This window comes from Gopherus flavomarginatus, chromosome 4 (genome assembly GCF_025201925.1).
Source record: "Gopherus flavomarginatus isolate rGopFla2 chromosome 4, rGopFla2.mat.asm, whole genome shotgun sequence".
Lineage (NCBI taxonomy): Eukaryota > Metazoa > Chordata > Testudines > Testudinidae > Gopherus > Gopherus flavomarginatus.
The window spans coordinates 94,009,099-94,033,505 of NC_066620.1; the positions used below are offsets into that span (position 1 = coordinate 94,009,099).

A 24,407-nucleotide genomic window follows, 5' to 3' on the forward strand; every position below is an offset into this window, starting at 1 on the left:
CCTTCCCTAAGGTTTGAGGCTCCCATGGACAAGAAGATCCTGTCCATTTGCTATCAGAAAGAAGGCCACAAGTGAGTTCAAGCTCATCCTTTTATATCAAACCCTTTCTTTGTTTCCTAGTCTCTGGAAAACCCATCCTCACCACTATATGCAAACTTCCCCACACAGGAGAACTTCTCTGGAGTTGTTTAGTCTCAGTGACTTGCCTTATAATCACCCACGCCTGTTGTTTCATTCGTAGAGTTGCTCCCATGGAATGGAATACAATCATACTTAAATCATTCATAATGGCAATACAGTTGTCTCCAAAGTCAATGCATAGAGTTGCAATATCTGTCACAGTTGTTACTTCAGAATTGACAATGAAAGTAGATACACCAAAAGGCGTCTTTAGTTAATTTATGCTAGTAGTCTCAGAACGTTGTTCCTGCCATTCAGAAGACTATTGTTAGTGATTTCAATAGTTATAAAATATGGATAGTGGTTTTCTTTAATTTATATCATGCTGTAGAAAATTTTAATTGTAAGATATTCTGGCTATAGCCTGTATGGAAGTCATAATATATCATTTATTGTTTCTACTGTTATATACATTTTGGGGTACCTATCCCAGAAATGTCTGGGCAATAAAGCAAAATTATATTGTAATTTTTCAAAAGCATATTCACACTCCAGTGTATGAGTCCAAAAGGGGCACTGGGAGTGGTTCTGATTGGACTGCAGTGTTCCCTGTCCTGCTGGTGCAGCAGCTATGTTTGCGGCTTGTGCAGTTTCTGAGGCTGGCCCCACCACTGGGAGAAGCTGTTGCTTCTAAATTGTCCTGAGTGCTCTCCCTCTGCACCTCCATAGGTATTCTGCCTGCCTCAGAACTCTGCATGCAGAATTCTTCTAGTCATTGTTACCAGTCCAGTGCCCTTGCTATCACGTGGCAGTGGCCAGTAATGCCACTACAAGACCAGCCCTCCTTGTCGGGGTGTGAGGGCAGCCTATGAACTCCTTCAGATACTTTCTTTAGCCTGTGTCTCAGATCATCCCTCTATAATACCATCTCCTCTCTCTCCACGCTAGCCTCTTGGCTCTCCTATACACGATCTTACCCTGTTTTATGAGAGATTCTTCTGGAGTGTCTGCCCATTTGAACAGCTATCTTTATTTTTCTTTGCCTATTTGATTCTTCACCTTCCTTCAAATATCCAATGGAAGGCCATGCTGGCATATGATTCTATATAACCAGATATTATTAATTTTGTAACTGAATTTTTAAAATGAAATATTTTGAAATAATCGATCTAGACAATACTGGATACAATAAAGTAGCATTGCATTGTTTTTGGTATTTTTAACAGAAGTCCTGTGCTGGTGTTCCAGTGCTTGCATCGCCATGTCATTTGCCTAGACTGCTTCCATTTATACTGTGTGACTATGCTGAATGATCGCAAGTTCATCCATGACCCCGTGCTTGGCTACTCTCTCCCATGTGTTGGTAAGTTTTTGGTTTTTTTAAACTATTCTTGCCCTAACCTGCAGAAAAATACTGTTGATTTCAAATCAAGTTGTGGGGTTTTGTGCATGTAATTTTTAAAATATATCTATGGAATTATAATGTGTATTAGTAGTTGTTTCATCTGATGGAAAATATTTTTGTTATTGAAATGGCCCTTCTTGCTTTGCAGGTGAACTGGCTCTGGACTATTAACTTGATTCTAAAGGGCATTTCTTTTATGAGCAAATGCATACAGTTTTCACATTAGGATGTCATCATCCTAAAGCTAAAGGATGATCACAATAAGCTGAACCAAAAAAAAAAAATCCTTGATGACCTCTAAATCTCTTCTTTTGAATCAAATAAATTAACTTTGTTGACCTATCTTCAAGTGCTAGTAAGAAAAGTACTGTAATAAGAATTTCAAATAGCTTTCTGGTTGATGAAGTTATCTCTACTAATTGCCACTGCGTAGAATGAAATACAGATGACCCAAGGAATGTGTTATGTTATCTACTGTACCTGACTAGGAAGTGAAGTTTGGCTTATGCAGAATAAGAAGATATATTTTGAATCTCAAAGATCTGTTTTGACAGATCAGAGACAAAAAGTTGAATCTATTACATTGTCACATAGAGAGTAAGGCTCTTACAAAGTTGCTGTGTAGGACTTTACTAGACTTTATTTTATAAATTACCTTCCCTTCACTTTACAAGCTGTAAGTAAAATGGATTTGCATTGGCTGTTAGAACGAATAGCTAATCAGTTTCATATCAACAGATGGAAGAATAATTGCTGACATTTCTTATGAGAGTGACACATTCTACATCAGGGCATGCCTCAAAGATACTAAATCTACAAGAATTAAAAACAATTCAGATTGTCTATATTTACAGCTACTTTTAATTATTTCAACAGCATCTTAGCAATGACCACAAGTTCACATTTCATGACAGTGCATATGCTGCATATGTTTTTTAGCCAAGTCTTGTTTTATACATGGTATCCTCATCTGCTATTGCTTTGTGCAGTGGTATTATATTGCATAAAAAGCTTCTATTTCTTCACCCCCAAATAAATAACAGATCTAGTGCAGTTTGGTTAAGATGATTTGTTCTCCTCCTGGTGCTCCTTCCTTGGTTTTCCCCATGATGATGTCTGGATATTCAATGCTACTCTGTCCCCCTGCCTCGTTCCACCACAAATTAATCAGTTTCCTGCCCCACATACAAATTAATTCTTTTTTCCACTCCCTCTCTCAGTACATCGGTTCCCTTTCCAGTTCTTCCATTTGCTCCCCAAATTAATCTGACCTCAGTAGCAGTTTTTCAAAACTGTAGCAGCCAGCTCAGCCCTCTCCCTCAATCAGACTTCTTACTCCTGTAGCACTTCCCCAGATTCAGCCCTGATGTTCTCACCTGATGGCTCTTCACCTCTGCTCCTAGCTGCGTTATTGTATGTATGTATTTGATTGCTGGTATTATACCCACAGTGTCCTAGGCACTTCCAACCCATCTTGCAGCACCATTTTCTCAGTCCAGGGGTTGTGCTCTACTTGTTCCCTTGCTTTGAGAGGACACCAGTAAATCTTCTGTGATTTTTGTCCCCTACCTGGAGATAAGGGGCTAGGTATCTTCTGCTCCCTTCTCTAGGCGTGGGGTGGGTACTGCTGGAGCTGAGTGGTTGGAGAGATCTGAGGGAAGGCATGGGAGGAAGATGCACAGAGGCAGAGTACAAGTGCTCAGGGCCTTGCCTCACCGGGGAGAGGGGGGACAGGCTTTGTCTAAAGTAGTGGGAGCCTGAAAGATTCAGTGGGAACAGTGACTGCTCCACTGCCCAACTGAGGCAGCATGCATATAGCTCCCCTATAGGCCTGATAGTATAACAATAGCTGCTGGGCTCTCACCAGTCCTCAACGACAGTATTGAGGACTGGTGAGATTTTTACTGTTATAAAGATACTCTTCCTAACAGTATTACCAACCTTAAGGGCTCAAAAATCATGAGTCAGAAGTCAATAATGATGAGATTAAAATAATAATAATAATAATTATTATTATATTTTTTTCTTGTTGGTTTTTGAGACTAAAGGATGTACCAAGGTCACATTTTCAAGCTTTTCTCTGTAACCATGAAGGCTAGTGTTGTATCTTTTGCTCTTGACCCAACAAAAGTAATGGAAATCAACCACATAGGCACAGCTGGACCCTAAATATCTATGTTTAATAAATATGCACAAACATGGAAGGCCTAGCTACATACACACTGCTTCCCTGGCTGGCTGTAGTGGCTTCTATTACATAAAACACAGTGAGCACCACTAGAGTGCTCATAAACTATTTAAATGTATATTGTCCTATTCCTACATACTACAACTTACTTTACAAACAAACAAACAAACAAACAACCCTGGAAACTGAGATTCTCATATAATTGCATGAGGATTCAAGAATAACAGCAAATATCTTGGGACTCAAGATACAATCATGGGTGTTGACAACCCTCCAAAAAGGTCTAGAAATATCTGGGTTTTTTAAATGAAACTTGGGATTCTGTAGAACCTGGTGGTATTTGTCCTACTTGCCCAGGAAAACTCCCTAGTCAGTCTGTACAAATGGAATTTAGAGCCTCTTCATCTCCAAATCATAAACTCAGTCTGAGCCCCAGGTTGGTAATGATTGAAAGGTCACTGATTTTTGTCCTATGTGAAAAGAGTCAGTGATCTCAGTTCAGTTTCTGGTGGATAGATGATGTTTATATATCATCAAAACTGATTTTAGGCTGACAATTATCAGCAATCTCATCATGGATGGTCCATGAATTGGCCTTGGGGACAAATTTTAGAAGGTATTTAGGCAACTAAAGATACAGATAGTGGGATTTTCAGATGCGCTTAGGCACCTAGCTCCCATTTTTAGGTGCTTAAATACCTTTTGAAATCTGGCCCTTGGTCACTGATTACCTTGTTCCTCTTATAGATAGTCCATCAAAACAGAGTGCGAGAACTGTGGGGCAATGTTGGAAAACATGAGCTGCTGTTAGCTGCTCTGCTTCTTTCAGCAATGTAGACTTCAGCCACCAGAGCTATCAGTCCAGTACCTTTCACCAACTGTAAATTCAAATAGAAAAATAGAGGACAATAACCTTTGATGTTGATTTGCAAACATCATGGCAGTGCTTATTAAACAATACCCTATTGTATAAATTTCATATTTAATCCTTAGGAAAATATAGATATGTTTGACTCAACTTTTTCCAGCTTGCACCTGTGAAAACCCAGAAATTATTTCATCTCAAATAAAACAGGTGCCATTGTGCACACTAATAGATTATTATTTATCTTACTGTGACAATATTTGTCCACTGCAATTTCTCACTACCAGGAATTAACCCAACACGTAAAGCTAGATCTGAAATTCATCAAAGTTTGGAGTGTTGAGATCTGAGGTTTGGTTTGGGCTGATCTCTAACAGGAATATGGAACTAACCCACTTTTAGTATAGTAAGACGAATATTGTGATAAGGTAAACAACTATTAAGTGCACACAAGCAAATATTTCTTTATAAAGGTCAAATCCTTACACTGTGTCATTGCACACATATTTAAAAAATAACAAATTCACGCTCTAGACGTATTTATGGTACTGTATATGGGAAACATTAATGTCACAGCTTCGCTCTTCTACAAGTGTTATTTCAGTTGTCCACTTTCAAATAAAAGTGGAATTACTTAAAATTCACTCCATTTGTCTAATGCATGTCCTGGAACAGTAAAGTTGGGCTTACTCTTGTAATTAATCTTATTTAGGTTGTTTGCATGTGCAAATTAGTTCTCTTTGCAGTGTTTTTGAACAATATAGATAACATAATGGACATTGCCTGAAGTTTCCATTAACATTTGACTTGCTGTTCTGATTCTTATACAGACATAACAGAGTTTTAATATCTTTAATTGAATCAATCTAGAGGTCAAAATACCATACACAATTTAAGAAAAATAAACAGCAGCAATTACAGCAAAAGATCACTATGACTGACAAGATCAGTGTTACCATATTCGCATAATAATTTGAGTAAGCAAAAATCTATGGCATGGATTTTCGATCAACAAAGCTTCTCAGATAAATAGAATCACGTGCTGACATACTCTGAAAGGTGGATTGTTATTACATGTGTACTTTGCCTGGTCATACCGCTATTTATCTGATTTCTGTTGCCTGACTGACTTAAGCAGAAGACAGTATAGTGTTAGAAGGCAAGTTATGTCAGCTTATGATCTATGATCTATCACTTTGAAAATGACAAAGCGTCACTCAATTCTTGTATTAAATGTATCATGCTAATTTTTAGAAGAATGAAATTAATTCTTTAATGCCTAGCTACTATCTAGCATTATTCAGCACCATGCCAGTTGAAAATAGGCAACATCCAGGTCTACTGCTCTGATTACTAGAACTCCAGTATGTTGATAGGGTTAGCTGCTCAGAATAATGTAGCAGCCCTTGTATCAGCAGAGACAAAGAATTTGAAGATAGAAGGTGGTTGTATTATACTGATCATTAAAATAAAAAAAAATTACAAATTATATTCTCTCTGCCCTTGTTTTATGGCAACAAAAAATGTATCCCATCTCTCTGTATGGTGTCTTGTATTAATGAGGCTTCATGCATAGAAATTTCTATGAGTAGTGACCTCTAAGTGTCTTTGAAATAATTAATAAGGTGCTTAGAGGGACAATTTTGCATATGCATGAAAGATGATTTATGGTTGTTCAGTTACTGTGCAGGGCACTGGAATCTCGTTGCATTACCTCATACAGGAAATGTATACACACAGTATATTAGCCACTTTAAAGAGGCACTGTTCTTACCATCACGACTCCATTTAAAAAACAGAATGATAGCAATAAGGGGTTTTAGCCCATAGGGTAGTATGTATGAGAAAACAGGTCTTTGACAGAGGAAAAGATGAGGAGGCCAGGGAAATCCAAGGTTTTACATTGCTGTAAACATACTGCGAAAATGTTACCATATGTGTGATGTATTTTAAAGAGGTCTGGATAAAAGATGCTATTCTCATGATCACTGTAAAACTCTGTTGAATCCGGGCCTAATCCTGCTGCTACCACATATCAATAAGTGCAATTACTGCCAGTGTGGGTATGGAACTGCCAACAGAAAGGAAAAGGTTCTAAAGTATAATAAATTGTTTTAAAGAGCCATCTTCCATTGAAAGAATGCTACTGGTGAATGATTAAGGAAGCACACATTTTAAGATTAAACCATTTTATCCCCATCATATTCCATTTGTGAAATGAATGGATGTTTTTGCACTGTGGAAAATGCTGATGTAGCGATAAAGCTATGTACTATCCATAAGTACAATAGTTAGAAAAAGAGGGAATAAGAATAGTTGTCAGTATATTTTAAAAGGCTGAAATGTGTAGAGTAAGTATAGTTATGAGTAAAAGGAAGGAAAAAGGCAAGATTTTATATTTAATTACTCACGAAGCACACTTGAGTCTCCTCTGTTCTGCGTAATATAGACAAACTCCTCTGCAATCTACAGAATGTATGAAAGAGATTTTAAATTCAAGTTCAGTGGTCTATGAACAGAGCATTCTCAAGGATGGGTATAGGAAGTGGTAGAAGTTTGATAGGGCTATGATGTAAAGAAGAAACATGCTTCTACAACAGGGTGACTTGATTGTCAGGACTGCTCATCAGTCAGCAGTAGATGCAGCAGATGCATCTTCAAGATCAATGGCAACTGCCCTTGTGATGTGACATGAATCATGGCTTCCCACTTCAGGATTTCTAAGGTCCAGGACACCATGAGGGACCTGCCCTTTGAAGGAAAAAATCTTTTCAGCCAAAAGACTGACGAGTCCTTACATACTATAAAGGATTCCAGGGCCACTCTCCATTCCTTAGGAATATATACTCTGCCCTGAAGAGAAAATTCCACAGGCAACCATACAAACCTCACTCAACAATTTTACACCAGCAATCGTATGAGCCACCCCATAAAGAGGCAAAGGGTTCAGACGTGCCATTTCTCTGTACCTATTATGGCAACATCATCATGCCAACCCCCAGTTCCTGGATAAAAGATGTAGTGAGTGGGAGTTAAAGAGCTGCAAATGAATGATGTCACCATCTGCTGATTCTCAAACATTCCAGCTATGCAATCAAATTGACCTGCCTGTCCCCTCCAAAGCCCCATCTCTGCTCCTTTTTGAGGTCCATTCTCATGAGTAGATTCTCAAACAGAAGTAGAATCTCTCCTGCAGCAAGGAGCAATAACATGGTGACACTGGGATTTATAATTCCATCCCTGGAAAAGTACATGTGGGTTATAGCTCTTGGTATGAAGGATGCATATTTTCCTGTGGACATTGACCTCACTCACTGACTTTTACTCAGGTTCATAGTTGGCCCCAACCATTTTTAATACAGAGTGCTCCCATTTGACCCTACAGTACCTAGAGTCTTTACCAAGGTCTTTTCAGTAAGAGCAGCTTGTATTAGGTATCATGGCTTCATCTTCTTCCACTGTCTCAACAACTGGCTTCTCATTACCAAGAGACATCAAGAAGCGTATGAGTCAACTTCGTCAGTGCTTCAGCTCTTCCCTTCCCTAGGGGTCAGCGTAAACTCAAAAGACTCTGTCCTCACTCCAATACAGATTTTAGACTGTATCAGAGAAGATCTTGTCTGTCCTAGATTAAGTTCCAGGTGATGAACAACCTCATATATCAGGCCATGAACAACCTTTAATGTCAATCAGAATTTGTCTTTCTCTCTTGGGACACACAGCTTCATGCACTTCTGTCATGCCATTTGCCAGGCTCCATCTTCATTGCCTGCAGGCATGGCTTCAAACAGTACAATCACCAAACAGCCCACGAACACCATAGTAACAGTTCCCAGCACAGTAACATCATCTCTACTAAGATGGACCAGTTCTCATCAAGTATACAAGGGCGTTCTCTTTCTTTCCCTCTCACTAGACAGAACGATCTTTACAGATGCCTCCTTTTAGGCTGGGGAGCCTATATGAACAGCCACACAGTGGTAGGGTACTCAGAAAGCCCATAAGGCCACGATGTACGTCAACATTCTGAAGTTGCAGGCAGTCTAAGAGAGTTGCAAAGCATTTCTCCCATTCATCCAATGTCACCATGTCCTCATAATGTTGGACAAGATTATGGCTGTCTTTTACATCAACAAGCAGAGAGGAGCGAGATCTAGTTCCCTGTGTACAGAAACAGTCCGTTTATGGAATTGTTACATCAGCAATCAAAACTCCCTGTTGGCAGTTTACCTTCCAGGGAATCAGAATGTGCTGGTGGACTCCCTCAGCAGGCATTGTTATTGACGACAAGTTGGAGCTACATGACTCCACAGTAAATAGTATTTTTGCTCTCTGGGGAACCCAGACAATGGACCAGTGTGCCTCTCAAATGAACAAGTAGTGAAACTGTACAGGGAGACTTTGGCAAACCAGTAAAGTGCCTAAAACCACTATGGCTTATTGTTAAAAGCAAGCCATTAAACAGTCGCAGCTTGACTAAGGCAGGAGAGGAGCGGGGAGTTTTGGGTGCCACAGAAAGGACAGTTTGACCCCGTGTCCTTCCTGATAAGAATTGTGTTGAAGTTGCTGATACATGCATTTTAAAAGAGCAGGATATGCCCCAGGTATGTCTATTGGGGTCTCAACGCTACAAACTCTGGAAAAACCTGCACCTGGTTAATCAATAATCAGAAGGAACCTCTTGCTTGATTATTGAAACTGCTTACTTAACAAGATTTTTTTAAAGGACATGTCATTCTATTACTAAGGCATAAATAAAGGGAAAAAGCTTGAGATAGTTGGACTCGTTTGGGGACTATTTTGGACTCTCTTTGGACTCTCCCTCTGGATACATCTTGTGGTCCCACTGGCAGACAGAAGATTTGGCCACCGGAAGCCTGCCGCTGTGTCACTCGAGAGCCACACTCAGCTTTGGTAATTATGAAGGGTTGGGAGTATTTTACTAATCTTGTTGTGGACATGTGCAAGTGCTTGAGACTAAGTAAAGTTTAGCTTTAAGTGAAAGCACTCTTGTTTTGTCCCGTTTGTGCCAGCCATCTATCGATTGGACGGCCGTGTCTCCCCTGATTTATTTCCTGACACCTCCTCGCACAGAGTAAAAGTTACCAAGAGCTTTGGGTTGAAAGAACCCCGGGTGACACAACTGCTCAAGAGGTGCTTTAGGGCATTATTCTCAAGATGACACTCTACTCCTTCTGTGGTCGGATCATCTGAACTATGCCTTCCCTCCTTTGTAACTCCTAACCCAAGTCTTATGGAAAATTTACCAGGACAGGGCATGAATCATTCTCATGGCCCCCATCCGACCCAGACAATTTTTGTTCCTGTGTCTCCTATGCATATTTTTTTGGTCCCCAATCAATATTCAGCCCTTCTACAATCTCCTGACTTGGGAGAAGGGCAGAATCAAGTATCCCAACCTCCAAGCATTCCATTTCAGCGTGTGGTTTTTGGATGGCTGCCAACTTTAGGATGTTCATCTCTGAATCCATGCAAAGCATCCTTACTAACAGTCAAAAAGATGCCACTAGTTAGACTGTCTACACTCCAGGCCTTACAGCTGTGTCACTGTAAGGTTTCCCATGTAGGTTTCCCGTTGCCAGCTGGAGAGAGCTCACCTTTCCACCAGTAAGGAAGCCTACTCATCGAGAGGACTTAAATCTTGGGAGTTTTTTGGTGCTCACCAAGCAATCCTTCGACCTGCCATATTCATTGGAAACAGAGTTTTATTGTGTTTACACCGTAAGTTCACTCCCAAAGTTATCTGAAGTTGCACCTGAATCAGTCAGTCCACTCACCTATGTTTTTTACAAAACTATATGAATCTGAAGACCTGAGGAGACTTCATTCCCTCAGTGTGAGATGACCCTTAGTCTTTTACCTACAAAGGATGAAGCCAGTCAGAAAATCTTCCAGGCCGTTTCTTGCTGTAGTGCAGTGTTTCTCAAACTGGAGTCGCCGCTTCTGTAGGGAAAGCCACTGGCGGGTCGGGCCAGTTTATTTACCTGCCCTGTCTGCAGGTCCGGTCGATCGCGGCTCCCACTGGCTGTGATGGCTGGGGTCAAGGAAGTCTGAGGGCTCAAGAAATTGAAATATTATTTCAGCCAAACCTTTGGAATCATCTTCCCTATAATATGGGAGGTGGGTGCCTGCAGATAGCCAGGTTGTTATAATCAAAAGTTAATTCTAGAGCTGAAGTTTCACAATGGCTGCTGGAAGAACCTCTCTCACACTTTCACACTGTGTTCTCCCAGTGTGGACTGCCAACAGTGAACCCAGTACTTTTCTACAGGACTTCACTGGCCCAGAAAGACACGAGTCTAATTCATAGGCTGGAGTTGGAAGCCACCCAAGCAGCATCTCATATCAATGAGTAGTGAGCAACACTGGCTGACACTCAAACAGAGAAGACTTCATGTTTGTTCCCTCAAGACATTGTACTGTTTCTGCAGCAGTAGATTGCTAGGTCCAGATCTAGGAAATTTTGTCTGTAAATGAACATGAAAATATTTCAGAGTGAGTAAAACTAGACTTCATGATGTAGTGGAGACAGCCAATATTCACAAGCTGTCAAGTACATTGAGCAGTTCTTCTCTCTGCAGATCTGTGGGGGTAAGTGAAGAAACCCTTCTCCCTCTTCTGTATAGTTACAGCATGTGATCTTAAAAAAATCTGTATTACAATAGTAAAGATTCATCATGAGGCTTCCTTCAATAGCTCCTGCTGTGTCCCCTATCACTTCTTCACCAGGAGCAGAGCATCTGTAAATGATGGTGACCTGCAAGCGCAAAGCTGGCAGACAGGGCATTTAGGGGCTACCTGTATTGATAGTGAAAGATAAAAGATGATTATTTATAATCGTGTCTGGAAACTCAATGGCTGTATCAAGTTTTAGTGGTGGATCTTTAAAAGCAGATCTTTTGTGCTGTCAGGAAAGGTGTGCCCAACCTCAAACCAAAGCAGATAGTGCTCAGTCCATGAGAGGAGAATATCTTTCCTGCATATTTCCACTTCCAAGCCAAACACCAGGAGTAAAATCCTAACTCCACTGAAGTCTCTGGCAGTTTTACCATTGACTTCAGTGGAGTCAAGATTTCATCCCAGATCTAGAGTGCACCTGGCCTTTTATATGGATTCTACAACTTGGAACAGTTACGTGGTTGCTATGGCATCCATGAAATTTTGAACCAATAGAGAAAAAACATATTCCAGACTAACAATGAAGTCACCAAGTAGTATCCGTCTCATTGGTCACTGACTTGCACTCAACATCATGAAGCAAGAAACTGGCTTCCTATATTATTTTCTGAAAATTCAGTCATGAGAGAGAAGACTTGAAAGAATGAACAAGATACAGAGAAAAAGGTGGGGAATAGATGGATAGGAGAGGAAGGAATCATGGACTGAAAGGGAAAACTGGAGGAACTGAGAGGGGGAAGGAGGTAGGAAAGAAAGTGTTGAAGTGCATAGGAATGAGTGAGTGTTAAAAAGAACAAAAGATAAGAGGGTAAAGTTAAGGGAAAGGAATAATGAGAGGGGTAAAGACACAGGAAAGATGAAATAGGGGAATAATTGTTTCATGTGATATCCCACGTTATAATTTGTATGTCTTCTATGGCAGCATTGGTTGGTTGAGGAATATATATATGTGTATATGTGGATAACCCCAAATAGAATTTTTAATCCAGAAACATGGCAGTAGCTTGTTTCATATTTGGACTCAGTTCTGTGAAGGGGAAACATCTAGCCTTTGGTCTTGAAAAGACTGAATAGATAATAGCAGATACCAATTATTACAGAGAAATCCAGAGGAAGTTCTAATTTATACTCCTGTAAGTGCTGGTGAAAGAGGGAGGTCTGACCTTTCCATGGCAAGGTAACTACAGGTTTCCTGTTGGGGTGGTTTATATCTGAGAGGAGACTCTATGGCAGTGTAGTACCATTTCTGAGAAGTGCTGTACAAGCAGCAGCATCCTCTACAGGGAGAAATCATTACTAGCTGCTTCTTACGAAGACCCATAAATAAGCTGCAGGGACCAATCGTGGCACATTCATCATGTGTTTAGTCTCTGCAGTCTGGTGATTAATATTCCCTGAGTCACTTTCTGAGCTTTGGTCTCCCACATGGCAGCCTGTAAAGCTACTGCCACATCACAGAACCTGCTAAGGAAGTTGTTCTTCAAGTAGAAGTTGACTTTAATTAAATTTCTGTGTCTAGAAAGTTAAAATCTAATTTTCTATTTGACATTTTCTATATTACTACTTAGACAAAATTATGAAAACAATTAATCTCTGGGAAGCAGACACTGGCATTATAAGGGGTACAAAAATATTGCATATAAATAATACTAATAATCACCAATCTGTTATAATTTATTGATGTAAATTCTTATTAAAACTCATAAATCAGATTTGTTTTTGACATAGCAGATGTACCAAATGACTGCACAAGGTAGTGGGTACTGGTGGGGGATTTTAACAAGCACCATGATTCAGACTCCATCTCCATGAAATGCGACATTAGTTAGGTGTTTTCTATCCTCCCAGATGCATTGTTTTTTAAAAAAGAAGTGAGGAGAGGGGGCAGGCAAGGTGCCTGAATGACCCAGAGGACTGGCAGTGAAATAAAGATTTCTAGGTCATGGACTGGATTTGAACCAAACACAGCAGTGGCTGAAATTGTCATCTGATGTGAGTGGCCTGTGTGCAGTTGGTACTTTTCTTTCTATCTCTAGGGTATAAATATTCACTTTTCAAAACTCATCATCTCAGCTGGCACTAATTTGTATCCTAGTTTTCAGTCTCAAGAAAAAGGCAAAAGGTTACATGAGCATGGAGATGGAACTTCGCTCTCAGAGGAGAAGCATTCTCTGAAGATCAGAAGTGAGGCACGTAGGTGGGGCAGCATGATTACACTTTCACAACTGTTCCACCAGGGGATGTAATCTGCAAAGTGGTTTTGTCAACAGTCTTTTATATTAAATAAAAATTATTTTAAAAATCAGAACCATTGCAAAATTGTATCATATCGCTTTTGTCAACATGTAAACTAATGAATCAGGCAGCAGCAAGCTGACATCTCCACACAGCCTGATATATTTTTATTTAGAACCTATTGCCTGAGACCTGTTTCAAGTGAATACTCTTGTCCTGGTTACTGCTGGATGATTTACCTGACTGTAATTCATTATGGTTTAGTCAGTGTTCTGGATGGATTGTTACTGTCAACATGCAGAATATCTAGATGAGGCTCTAGCAAAGAGTGTTCATGTTTGGGAAACAGGTCAATGGGACTACTTGCCTAAGCAAGTGCTACTCAAATTAAGTAAGGATTGCAGAATCAGGACCCATGGTAGCAAAGAGATATAAAAATAGCAAACCATCTATATTGATTTGCCAAAATTACAATTTTGCAAAAAGGGTTAATTTTATTCATGAATGAGCATGTGTGTGCACAGAGGCCCTGATTCAGAAAGACACTGAAGCATGAGCCTAATTAAGCACAAGGAGTTCTACTGAGGTCAATGGAACTGTTCACCTGCTTATAGGTAGCTATCTGCATAGGTCCTTTGGTGAATTTGGGCATTAGAGGGGAATGTTGAAGGACCAACAGATTGATTTACTCAATTTCCCATTTAAAAAAAATGCTTTGTAATGATAAGCAATGGCCACAGCAACAGCACTTGCCAAGCAAATTTAGAGTCAGTGCATTTCCTGTAATATTGTATGCTTTGTTCTTAAAAATGAGGAGAGATACTAACAGTTTGAATGGCGTAATTTGCAAGGAAGGGGTGGCTAGCACTATTGTAGAGGCTCAGGGATAGCCTCCAGTGGGAAATTTTCTGGTTAGAACGGACATTTGATACAATCTAATCCATTCCTAAGGCCAGGGATAAAAGGCAGAGCAAAGAGGACATTAACTCCACCAAAGGGAGAAAAATCTTCCCCCTATCCACCTGTTTATTCAGACACTAGTGTAGCACAAGTGTTGTATTTTTTTTTTTAATGCAAGGAATATGTGCCCCACAAGGGAAGTTTGTCTTTCAGTGCAAGAGGTTAAAGGAAAGGACAAAAGAGAGGTAAGGGATGAGCCTTAAGAAAGTAATACCCATAGCTATGTCCACAAGCAAAGAGAAGACAAGGAGAAAGTACCCCTTGGGGAGGAGGAATGATTCAACGCCACTGGAAAAATCTACTGGGAAATGACTCTGACAACCAAGAGAATGCCAATAATTAGAGCAAGCTTTGGATCATCAGTTTCCAATGCCAATATTTTATGAGTTCCCTGATGGACCTTTTTGGTGATACTACAGCTATCCATTAATGGCCAGAGGTACGCAGAGCAGAGCTTATCATCAGAAATGTCCATTCTGTTCAACAGGTTAATGAAAGACGTAGGATAGAAAATGTTGTAGTTTCTTTTTCCTATGATTTTAATTACTCCCTGCCTGCCACTGCACGTGTGCGCGCAAACACATACATCTAGCTTACACATGGATATAGGGATTTCAGTCTTTTAAAAATATTATAGAGGATGCCAAAGACCCTACCTTCTCTGTCAGTCCTTTTCCTTCTCATCTCTCTTTCCTTTCTCCCTAGATTCTTGAACTTTTTTAAAAAAATTGGATGTAAAATTGAGGAGCCGTACCAGGATGTGCAACTATAGCCTCTTGGTGCAGTTCTTGGATGGATAAAGTCACACAGGTCCAGCCCTATGCCTTACAACACAACTGAAGCATGTGCCAGTATCCTGCTAATGCATGTGCTGTTGTGGCTCCTATTTATATTTAATTAACCAAATTATGCAGGGTAGATATCCAGCAGTATTAATATTAAATCAGCACACAAAGTAACCGTCATAAACAGATAGTTAAGAGTTAATGCCTCTTTTACCTGTAAAGGGTTAAGAAGTTCACCTAGCCTAGCTGACACCTGACCAGAGGAACCAATGGGGGAACAAGATGTTTCAAAAGGAAGGAGGGAAGTTTTCCTTTGTTTAGTCAATTTCAGTTTCAGCTGGAGGAAAAAAAGATCAAGGAACCAGCCTCTTATCAGAGTATTAAATTTTAGAAAGGAATAAATAGGTTTATGTTTATTTCTTTGTAACCTGTCTTGTGTAATTAGAGGAAGAATCAAATTGGGTATTTGGGTATTTTTTGGTGTAACTAAGGTTTTGCCATGGGGAACATCCTCTGTGTTTGGAATCTGTTGTCTGTGAGAGTAGCTGTTATGCTAATCTCTCCCAGAGGGCTTTCTTTTACCTTTCTTTTCTTTAATTAAAAACCCTTTTTTAAAATAACCTGATTGATTTTTCCTTGTTTTTAGATCCAAGAGGGTTGGATCTGGATCCACCAGGAGTTAGTGGGAGAAAGGAGGGGGGATGACTAATTTTTCCTTGTTTTAAGATCCAAGGGGTTTGGATCTGTGAAATTGGTGAAGTCTCTCAAGGCTACCCAGGGAAGGGAGTGCTTGGGGGTGGTGGCAGCCAGACCAGCTCTAAGCTGTTAATTGAGCTTAGAGCTTCTCATGCAGGTCCCCCACATCTGGCCCCTAAAGTTCAGAGTTGGGAAGGAACCTTGACAGTAACCATCCCATTTTGGACACAGTGGTCCTGACAGTGAGCTCACTTTACACAAATGTGAATTATGAATAACTGAGCTAAAGTCAGGAGTTACAGTGCTGTGAAATTAGTGTAAATGAGATCGAAGTCAGGACATAGAGGGAGGTGGACATCTGCCAGGGAATTAACTTATTAAAATAAAAATCAAAATGCTTTTTTTTTTGTTTTTCCACCCTTCTTCCATTTCTTTGTTTCCTTTTACTCTCCTTGCATCCCAGACTTGGCCTATCACTTTCCATACCACATTATTTCTGTTTGCAATTTGTCTAGTTTATTTTTCTTTTCTTTCTGTTCTCTTCCTTGCTTTCCTTGAAAAACAGCATCTATTTTTTTCATATTCACCATCCATCAAGATAATAGGGGAGATGGAATGTCTTTGCTCTCCTACGTGATGTTCTCTTTTATTCTTGTTTCTCTTCCTTTTATTTCTCTTACTCACCACTATTCACAGCTCTCAGTACACTTTTTGCTGTCTCCTGAATCCCCTCCTCCTCCATCCTTTTTTTCTATTCTTCTCTTGGGTTTACTATCTCCTCCCTTTCTCTCCCTTCAAATTAGGATTGCAGTCTCTCTTGATGTCTCCTGTGAGGTCATCAAACAGATCGGGTCCCCAGCATGGGCAGAGTGAAGAAGAGGGACTCAGGAGGAAAGGTAGAAAGGGAACCTCTTTTTCTGCCCATGATCATTGGGAGAGGGTGTTCAGTGTCGTTGCTTGGCTTGAGTAGGTTCTGTGAACCAGCCAGCTTTGGGCCAGGTGGCTGGTCTCTTTCCTTCCTTTTGTTGGTTGGCTCCTCTGTTTCCAACCGCAATCTGAGGAACCAGCAAACAGAAAGAGCAAGAACATTCTCAGCCACTGTCATTATGTAGGGTTGCCAGTTTTGGTTGGAGGTATTCCTGGAAGTTTCATCACATGACCATCTTTAATGAAAGATTAATTTTTTATTCCTGGAGACTACAGGGCCATCCTGGAGATTGGCAGCCATATCAGTATGCTAAGTTATCTGAACAACACTCCTAGTGGAAGGAGGAAAGAGGAAATGATGGTGGTATATTGAGGACTATGTTGAAATTCGAAGTTATCACTCTAGGGGGCCAGGGTGTTTCATGGTCCTGCTTGCTTGCAGGCTATGGGACTCTGTAGGGAAATGTGTGATCAGAGTCAGTATGGAACAAGCCAGCCTAGAATAAGGTGGGGGTGAGTTGTGCCTTGCTGCCTTATGGAGCAGCCTGCTTTGTTTCTCCGTGTTTTTGGATTCTTGCGTGTTATCATCTGGAATTCTAAGAAATAAAATAGTGTTATGTTGCAACCTTCCAGAAGGAATATTGATGTTTTAATCTAATTTCTCTGAGTTAAAGCCAGGAACATACGTTAGAGATAAAAACTTCCTGATAGCTCGGCCCATGTCTGCTGCATGCAGGACAAATCCACTGGGAAATGGAATGCAGGACTATCGTGTTGAAGCAGTTTTGTCCTGTGAAATGGCTCATTCTTGGCAACCTTTTCACTGACCATACTATCCAGGAAAAAACTCGAGTGTAGTCCTATTGTTTTCTCCTCCTTTCCTCTGCATCCACACACACCCATGTGGAAAATGAGAGCCATCAGTGCGGTTTGCAGCCAGTTAAAATGTGATCTAAAGCATCAGAAAGTTGAAAAGTCCGGTTGTTTGATTTCTGCTGTGCCTGTAATGTAGTAAATCATAATACCAGGGACAAAGGAAACTCAGCTTGTCAGTTAAATAGGGTAGCTGGCACAGTCAGATTTTGTTTTTCATGATCCATTGCCCCAAGTAATATCCTCTATTTATATCACTGCTGGAGGAGGGCTGGAAATTATGGAGGTGTTTTTTGGTAATAGCTGCTAGCAGGGGGACAGCATATACCAGGGAGACTGGAATGAGACTCTCAGGTAAATAATAAGCACTTTAGAAAAGCTACCTAATTACCTAATTTACTACTTGGAGTTGTTCCAGTCACTTGGGAAAATAATGTGCATTTTGTAAAACTGCCTAATTATTAATTTGCTAAGGAAGCCATTGCAGCCTTTTGGGTAAGTAGCGTATATTTTATAAGATTCCATAAAGGTCCCTTATTTAAAAATAAAAATAAAAACCCCTCCCCTCCCCCAAGAAAAGGGGAAAACAAGTTGTGACTGAGAAAATCTTTTGTTTCTCTGGACTCTGTGGTGATTGATAATTTCCCTTACATGAAAATTTATTACTAACATTTCTGGTGGTTTTGGTCTGTTACTGAAGAGTACTATAGTATTTCTGTAAAGATCTTTACTTGGGCTTAAAACAATCTTTTCATTTTTAACTGGAAGTACACCTGAGACATTCACACGACCATACTTGTTGAGGGCATTCTGCATGAATGGTGAGATCTGAGGACACTAATGAATCGGACTGAATGCTTGGCTTTTATTAAAACTATAGTACAGAGTTGTGACTTAGTAACCATTTAGAATCCTGGCACTATAGATGACAGCATTCCATTTCAGTAGTATAAATAAATAAGTATACAGCATTGCTATAATTAGTTACGGAAAAGAGACTAACATGCCTGATATATGTTAGAATTAAAATAAATAGTTTTCACTTTGTACCCTTCACTGCAGATGGAGTTATTCATTGTAGTGGTGTGTATATATATATTTTCCTCTTTCCACCTGTGATTTTGAAATAGGCTCTCTGTTAACTTTCTTTCTGAACCTTTTCTTTACTGGACTAGCTTTTGTTACTATCATGAGAACAGTACTGTATTTTCTTCACTCTCCAGGGGAATTATTGTATTTTTAAGTGGTGAAGTTCTCTCAGGGGGTTAGGCTTGCTTTTATAGAAAATTATGAGAAGGATAGGAATCATTTAAGTGAGAATATTCTTCAAAAAACTGTTAAATATTGACAGATAGTATATTTACCTGAATTAAATATTTGATTGATATTGTTCATAATTATATTACCAATAGAAACAGATACTGTGTTGGCAGCAGAGTTCCTAACACTTAGGACCATTAATTGCTTATTTTCCCATCAATTAAATTCTATATTTATTTTAACAAGTACAAAGTGTCCAGAAGCATTTGGAAAAAAAATCAGTACCATGATATTAGATATCATTTTAATTACAGAAGTGAACATAAAAGCTTAATTCAGGAATGCATGGTTTAATGGCCTGATCCAGGAAGGTGCTCTGCACCATCATTTCCCACTGACTTCAGCTGGACTTAAGGGTATACAACATCTTCCCACAGTTACTTTTCACCTCACAGGAGCAAAGTGCAGAATTTAAAAAAAGGCATGGCAATCTTGTACTGTATTTCTATTGTAAATTATCAGAGGGGTAGTCGTGTTAGTCTGGATCTGTAAAAGCAGCAAAGAGTCCTATGGCACCTTATAGACTAACAAACGTGTTAGAGCATAAACTTTCATGGGTGAATACCCACTTCTTTGGATGGAAGACGAAGTAGGTATTCATCCATGAAAGCTCATGCTCCAATACGTCTGTTAGTCTATAAGGTGTCACAGGACTCTTTGCTGCTCTATTGTAAATGTGTCCCCAAAGTGCCCAACTTCTGTTGAACTCCATGGGACTTGTTCCAGAATCCCAGAACTATAGAATATTAACAAGGAAGAAATTATAACAAGCGGGGAAAGATACTTTTGGGTTCCATCCTATACCCATTGAAGTAAATTGAGTGTTGCTATTAACTATGCCTTAACCTAGTGAAGCACTTGAGAGCTAGCATAACTTGAAGCTTATGAAAACAACGAGGGGTCTAGTGGCAACTTAAAGACTAACAGATTTATTTGGGCATAAGATTTCATGGGTAAAAAACCCACTTCTTCAGATCATGCTTCTGAAGAAGTGGGTTTTTACCGACAAAAGCTTATGCTCAAATAAATCTGTTAGTCTTTTAGGTGCCACCAGACAACTCATTGTTTTTGTGGATACAGTCTAACATAGCTACCCCTCTGATACTTGAAGCTTATGATTAATTCCATTGAAGTCAATGGGACTACTTATGTGCTTAAAGGTATGCACATTCATATGTGCCCTTTTGGATCAGGACTTCCAGTGAGTGCAGGATCAGGCTTTTTGTTAGATTGTACCAATTGTTGTACCAAACTGCTTTGTTATTTCCAGATAATCCTGTATTGTTGGTTTTTTTACAGTACATACAAAATGATCACACTCACATTTTCCAGACCTATTTTGAAATACGAAATCCTAATTTGAAAAATAGTTTTTCAGGTATCCAGAGAGACCTGTGATGCCAGATACATGCTATGATCATCCAGCTGTACAACTGGCCTAATTATATGCTTTGGGCAATGGGTGTTGGAGAATAACAAGGCTTCTGGAAGCATATTCCCTCCTTCTTTATTTCACATCTTTAATTCTGAGTTGTTTCAGTTAAGTAGAATCCTATAATCGAGTTGACCTTTAAATTCTGGCATAATAAAGTTCAGGATAATAATAACAGTATAAAATATATGTCTCCCATTTCATCCTTATTATAATTTTGTTAATATAACTCAGTGAGTGTTCACAGCATAGCAGAGTAGGAGGAATATGCAACACAGTTAATAGGGTCCTGACCCCAAAGGTCTAGCATTCTGAAGATACAGGCTGACACAGAACAGCACAATTCCATTTAGTACAAAGAAAGAGGGCGTAATTCAGATGTGAGTCAAAGATGGTGTATCTTATACCTACTTCTGGTTCTCTTGGCCCACGAGCCTCAGCTGCAGGTAAGTGAAGGAGCAGTGTTCCCCTATATATGCTGGGCTGCTTCCCAAGAATAAGTTCGAGCAGCATGAGGGCTGCTTTAAATGTTGCCAGTTGCCAGTGGCCTCAAGGACCGTTACAACAGGCAGGGATCAGAGAGTGTGGAGAAGTCCTGGCTATGTCCCTTCTCTACAGCCATACGGCCTGTACCTGCTTCAGGGAGGGTGATGACAGAAATAGCTGCTTTGCACCACTGGAAAATGCCCCTTCCATGGCTGGTTATACTGGAATTAGGTCACTTTATGCCAGTGTAGTGGTGCAAGGCAGCAGAGTATTGGGGGTTTCAATGAATTTGTTAATATGTAACTTTTATCCCCTTTCCTCGTGACATTTGAGCGTGACATTCTGCATCTAAGGAAGGTTATGCTCCTGCAAGTTACATGCTGAGAGGCTGGGAGAAAGGACTGCAACAGGAAAAGAAATGAACAGACGCATAAGAAGGTGTTAGTTCAAGTAAACCAGCTTGACTATAATTTACATAATTTTTGCATCTCCTCTGGGCTTCTTGGCATATATGTTGCACTAGCTTATACTTCTTTACACTGACTCAAAATATAATTTATAGCACCTTACATTTCACCTTTGGATTTGGCCCAGTGGACTTTCATCATTGGAATGCATCATAGAACAAGTGAGTTTTAAAGTGACTTGTAAAGGTGAATAGTGAGGAAGCCGAACATATATTAACTGGCAGGCTGTTCCACACGTAGGGGTAGCATGGAAGAAGGTACCGAGTTTCCATGACAACCCAGTTTGCCCTTGCTGTCTGGTGAAGTATATCTAGAATGACAGGAAGCCGGGATAATTGAAATGATACATAATAATTGCCTTTTTCTATTATCAATTTTAAGGAATTGTCTACTATATATTGTTTCAGAAATCACGGGTAACATATGCCAAGTCTCATGACCCCAAATAGGATCCTAAAATTGCCACATACAACACGTGTACTAATAGGTTACAATTTTGGAAATGGATTGTCGTCTTTTTTTAGATGTCTGTACAGTGCTTAGTGCAATGGGGCTTTGATCCTTGATTGGGGTTCTTACATGTTACCATTCTAGAGTTGTGTGGCTATATCCTTTTGTGAGCTTTGAAAATTTCAACCATTATTCTTTGGTACCAAAATCCTAGTCTTACTAGTTTCAATAGGCCATCGTATAGCACTTGGAATAGTATAGTATCTATGTTTGGGAGGAGTGCTGCATCTCGGCTCTGTAACTTTCTATAATGAGTTTGTCCTACTAACATAAACACAGACACTCAATTTTGAAAATTCTGCTTCTGGTAGACCCATCTGGGTGCAGAGATCTCCTCCTTAAGCGCATGAACAGAACATTGGAAAATATAACCTAAATACCTCGCTAAATTGATTCTTCTCTCCCATACAGAAGGGAAAATAAGAAATAATTCCATTAAAGTCAATGGAAATACTGGAATAAAACCAGAATTAGATTAGAATCATACCCTTAGAATTCAGAAGTATACACCAGTTTTGTTATGCACCTCTACCAGCTCAGTTATTCTGAATGAATCTGAGTGATAATTCTTTGTGTGGGAGTGATTGTAAAATATAAATGGTTCTATAGACCATAAGCTGCATCATACCCAAAGAGCCTGAAAATGTGGCCCTTTGTCATTTCTAAAATCTCACAGTTCTTGGAACATGACATTCCTTTTAATTCACTCATAGCTCTATTTTGAGAAGCAACTTTAGATCTGAAATTAGGATTTAGCACCATAGATAGGACACATACAGTATGTTATTGTTTGCAGCCAGAAAGTGTGTACTTAAAAAAAAAAAAAAAAGAAGAAGGGGGGAGAGGGGGCGAGAGGGAGAGACACCACCGAAATCTTTGCTTATTTCAGCCACCCACTGACAAACCTATGAACGGGTGCACATAGACACTCCCCATAAATTTGAGCAAATACAAGAAATATATCATGATTTAAACCCACAAAGAGTACTTGTGATTCAACTTCCTTTTCTGCAGCAATGAATATTTATACAATGAACTAAATGGACTAGGGTTACTATAGAAAGAGATTGATGTTTCTGGTCCCTGGCTTCCAAATTTGATATATTTACTGACTTGTATTGTATTTGAGATTTATTTCATATCATTTTACTTCATCACAAAAGACATTTTTATTTAAGAAAATGAGTGAAAATCTGGCGCGTAAGTACATTTGAAAACATCATCTAGGATTCTTTTTTTTTTTCAGCTAAATCTTGCTCTGACTACTGTGTATATACAGTCAGTGTGAATTGGTCCCACTTTCCCCAATTTTTCAATCCACTGGTGAATTGTTTTCTACTATAACTCAACTCCAGTCAACATAAACAAAGCTGTTAAAGCAGCTGATTGCAGAAACTGGCCGCAACTAAACTGATTGCCTTTAAGAATAAATTATTACTGGAGGAAATTCATGTGTTTAAAAAAAAAGTCTTGGAAAAAAAATCCTTTGATGCAACTTCTTGTTGATTGAGTTCCACTCTGCAGTTTCACTGCATTCCAGTTCAGCTGGAAGCTTCATCAACCAGTTAGATTCTTGCATTCATAATGCCAGTTTTATATTTGTTTGTGTCTCTTTATACGCCACATGATATTTAGGTTGACATGATATTTCGGTTAGAGTTGTAAGCTCTCAAACGTGCTCAAAGCAACCGTAACTATACTGCATTTAGAGAAGTCAAATTTGCCTTCTATGCAACTCCCGTTTAAGTCAATTGGATGCAAGTCTGCATATCTGAGGGCAGAACTGAGCCATTTCATATTAAGATACCCAAAGTACTAAATTACTGTATGTGCAATGCAGTTGGTTATAGTTATTGTGAGAACTTTAACTTCTGCATTTCCTGCCTTTTGAATTGTGGTTATGTTTTTGTTTGTTTTGTTTTTTGGGTGTTTTGTGTTTTTTTTAAATGGGAAATTCTTTTCCATTCTCTCCTCTACCCCAATTTCTTTCAAAAAATTATTAATGATGTTCCTCAAAATCTCAAGCTATTTCACTTTGGTCTGAAACCCAATAAGAATAATTTCAGCTGAAATATGATGTGCATGTTGTCACAGTTCAGGGCAGCTGCTCCTTATTTCCCCAATGGTCCAACAAGAGCATCCACTCTCCAGCTTCCAGCTCCACAGTCATTGCCTTTCTTTGATGGAGACTCGCATCTTATTTCCTTCTGACCAGGGTATTTCCTGGCTGCTCAGTTGTCTGCCTTCACTGTGTATTACCCGCCAAAGACAGGCTGCCCAAGCAGACTCTTCTTGCTTTCTCTTTAGAGATGGTTAACAGTGTGACTGACCACAGCTATGCTACACAGCGCTTTTTATGCAAGCCTATTTTATTCTTAAGGTAAAAACACTACAGAGTAACATATTTAAACTATAAAAGAACCTACACTCTTGCAACAT

General features: G+C 39.5%; 1 protein-coding gene across 2 annotated transcripts in view; it reads left to right on the forward strand.

Annotated features, from left to right (window-relative positions):
• PRKN (parkin RBR E3 ubiquitin protein ligase) overlaps positions 1-24,407 on the forward strand; it is a 1,230,739-nt gene that overhangs the window by 776,293 nt on the left and 430,039 nt on the right. For both annotated transcript variants that reach the window (XM_050949117.1, XM_050949116.1), the window contains one exon: positions 1,347-1,483. In XM_050949117.1, the coding sequence (XP_050805074.1) occupies positions 1,347-1,483 (137 nt within the window). The remainder of the gene's footprint in view (positions 1-1,346; positions 1,484-24,407) is intronic.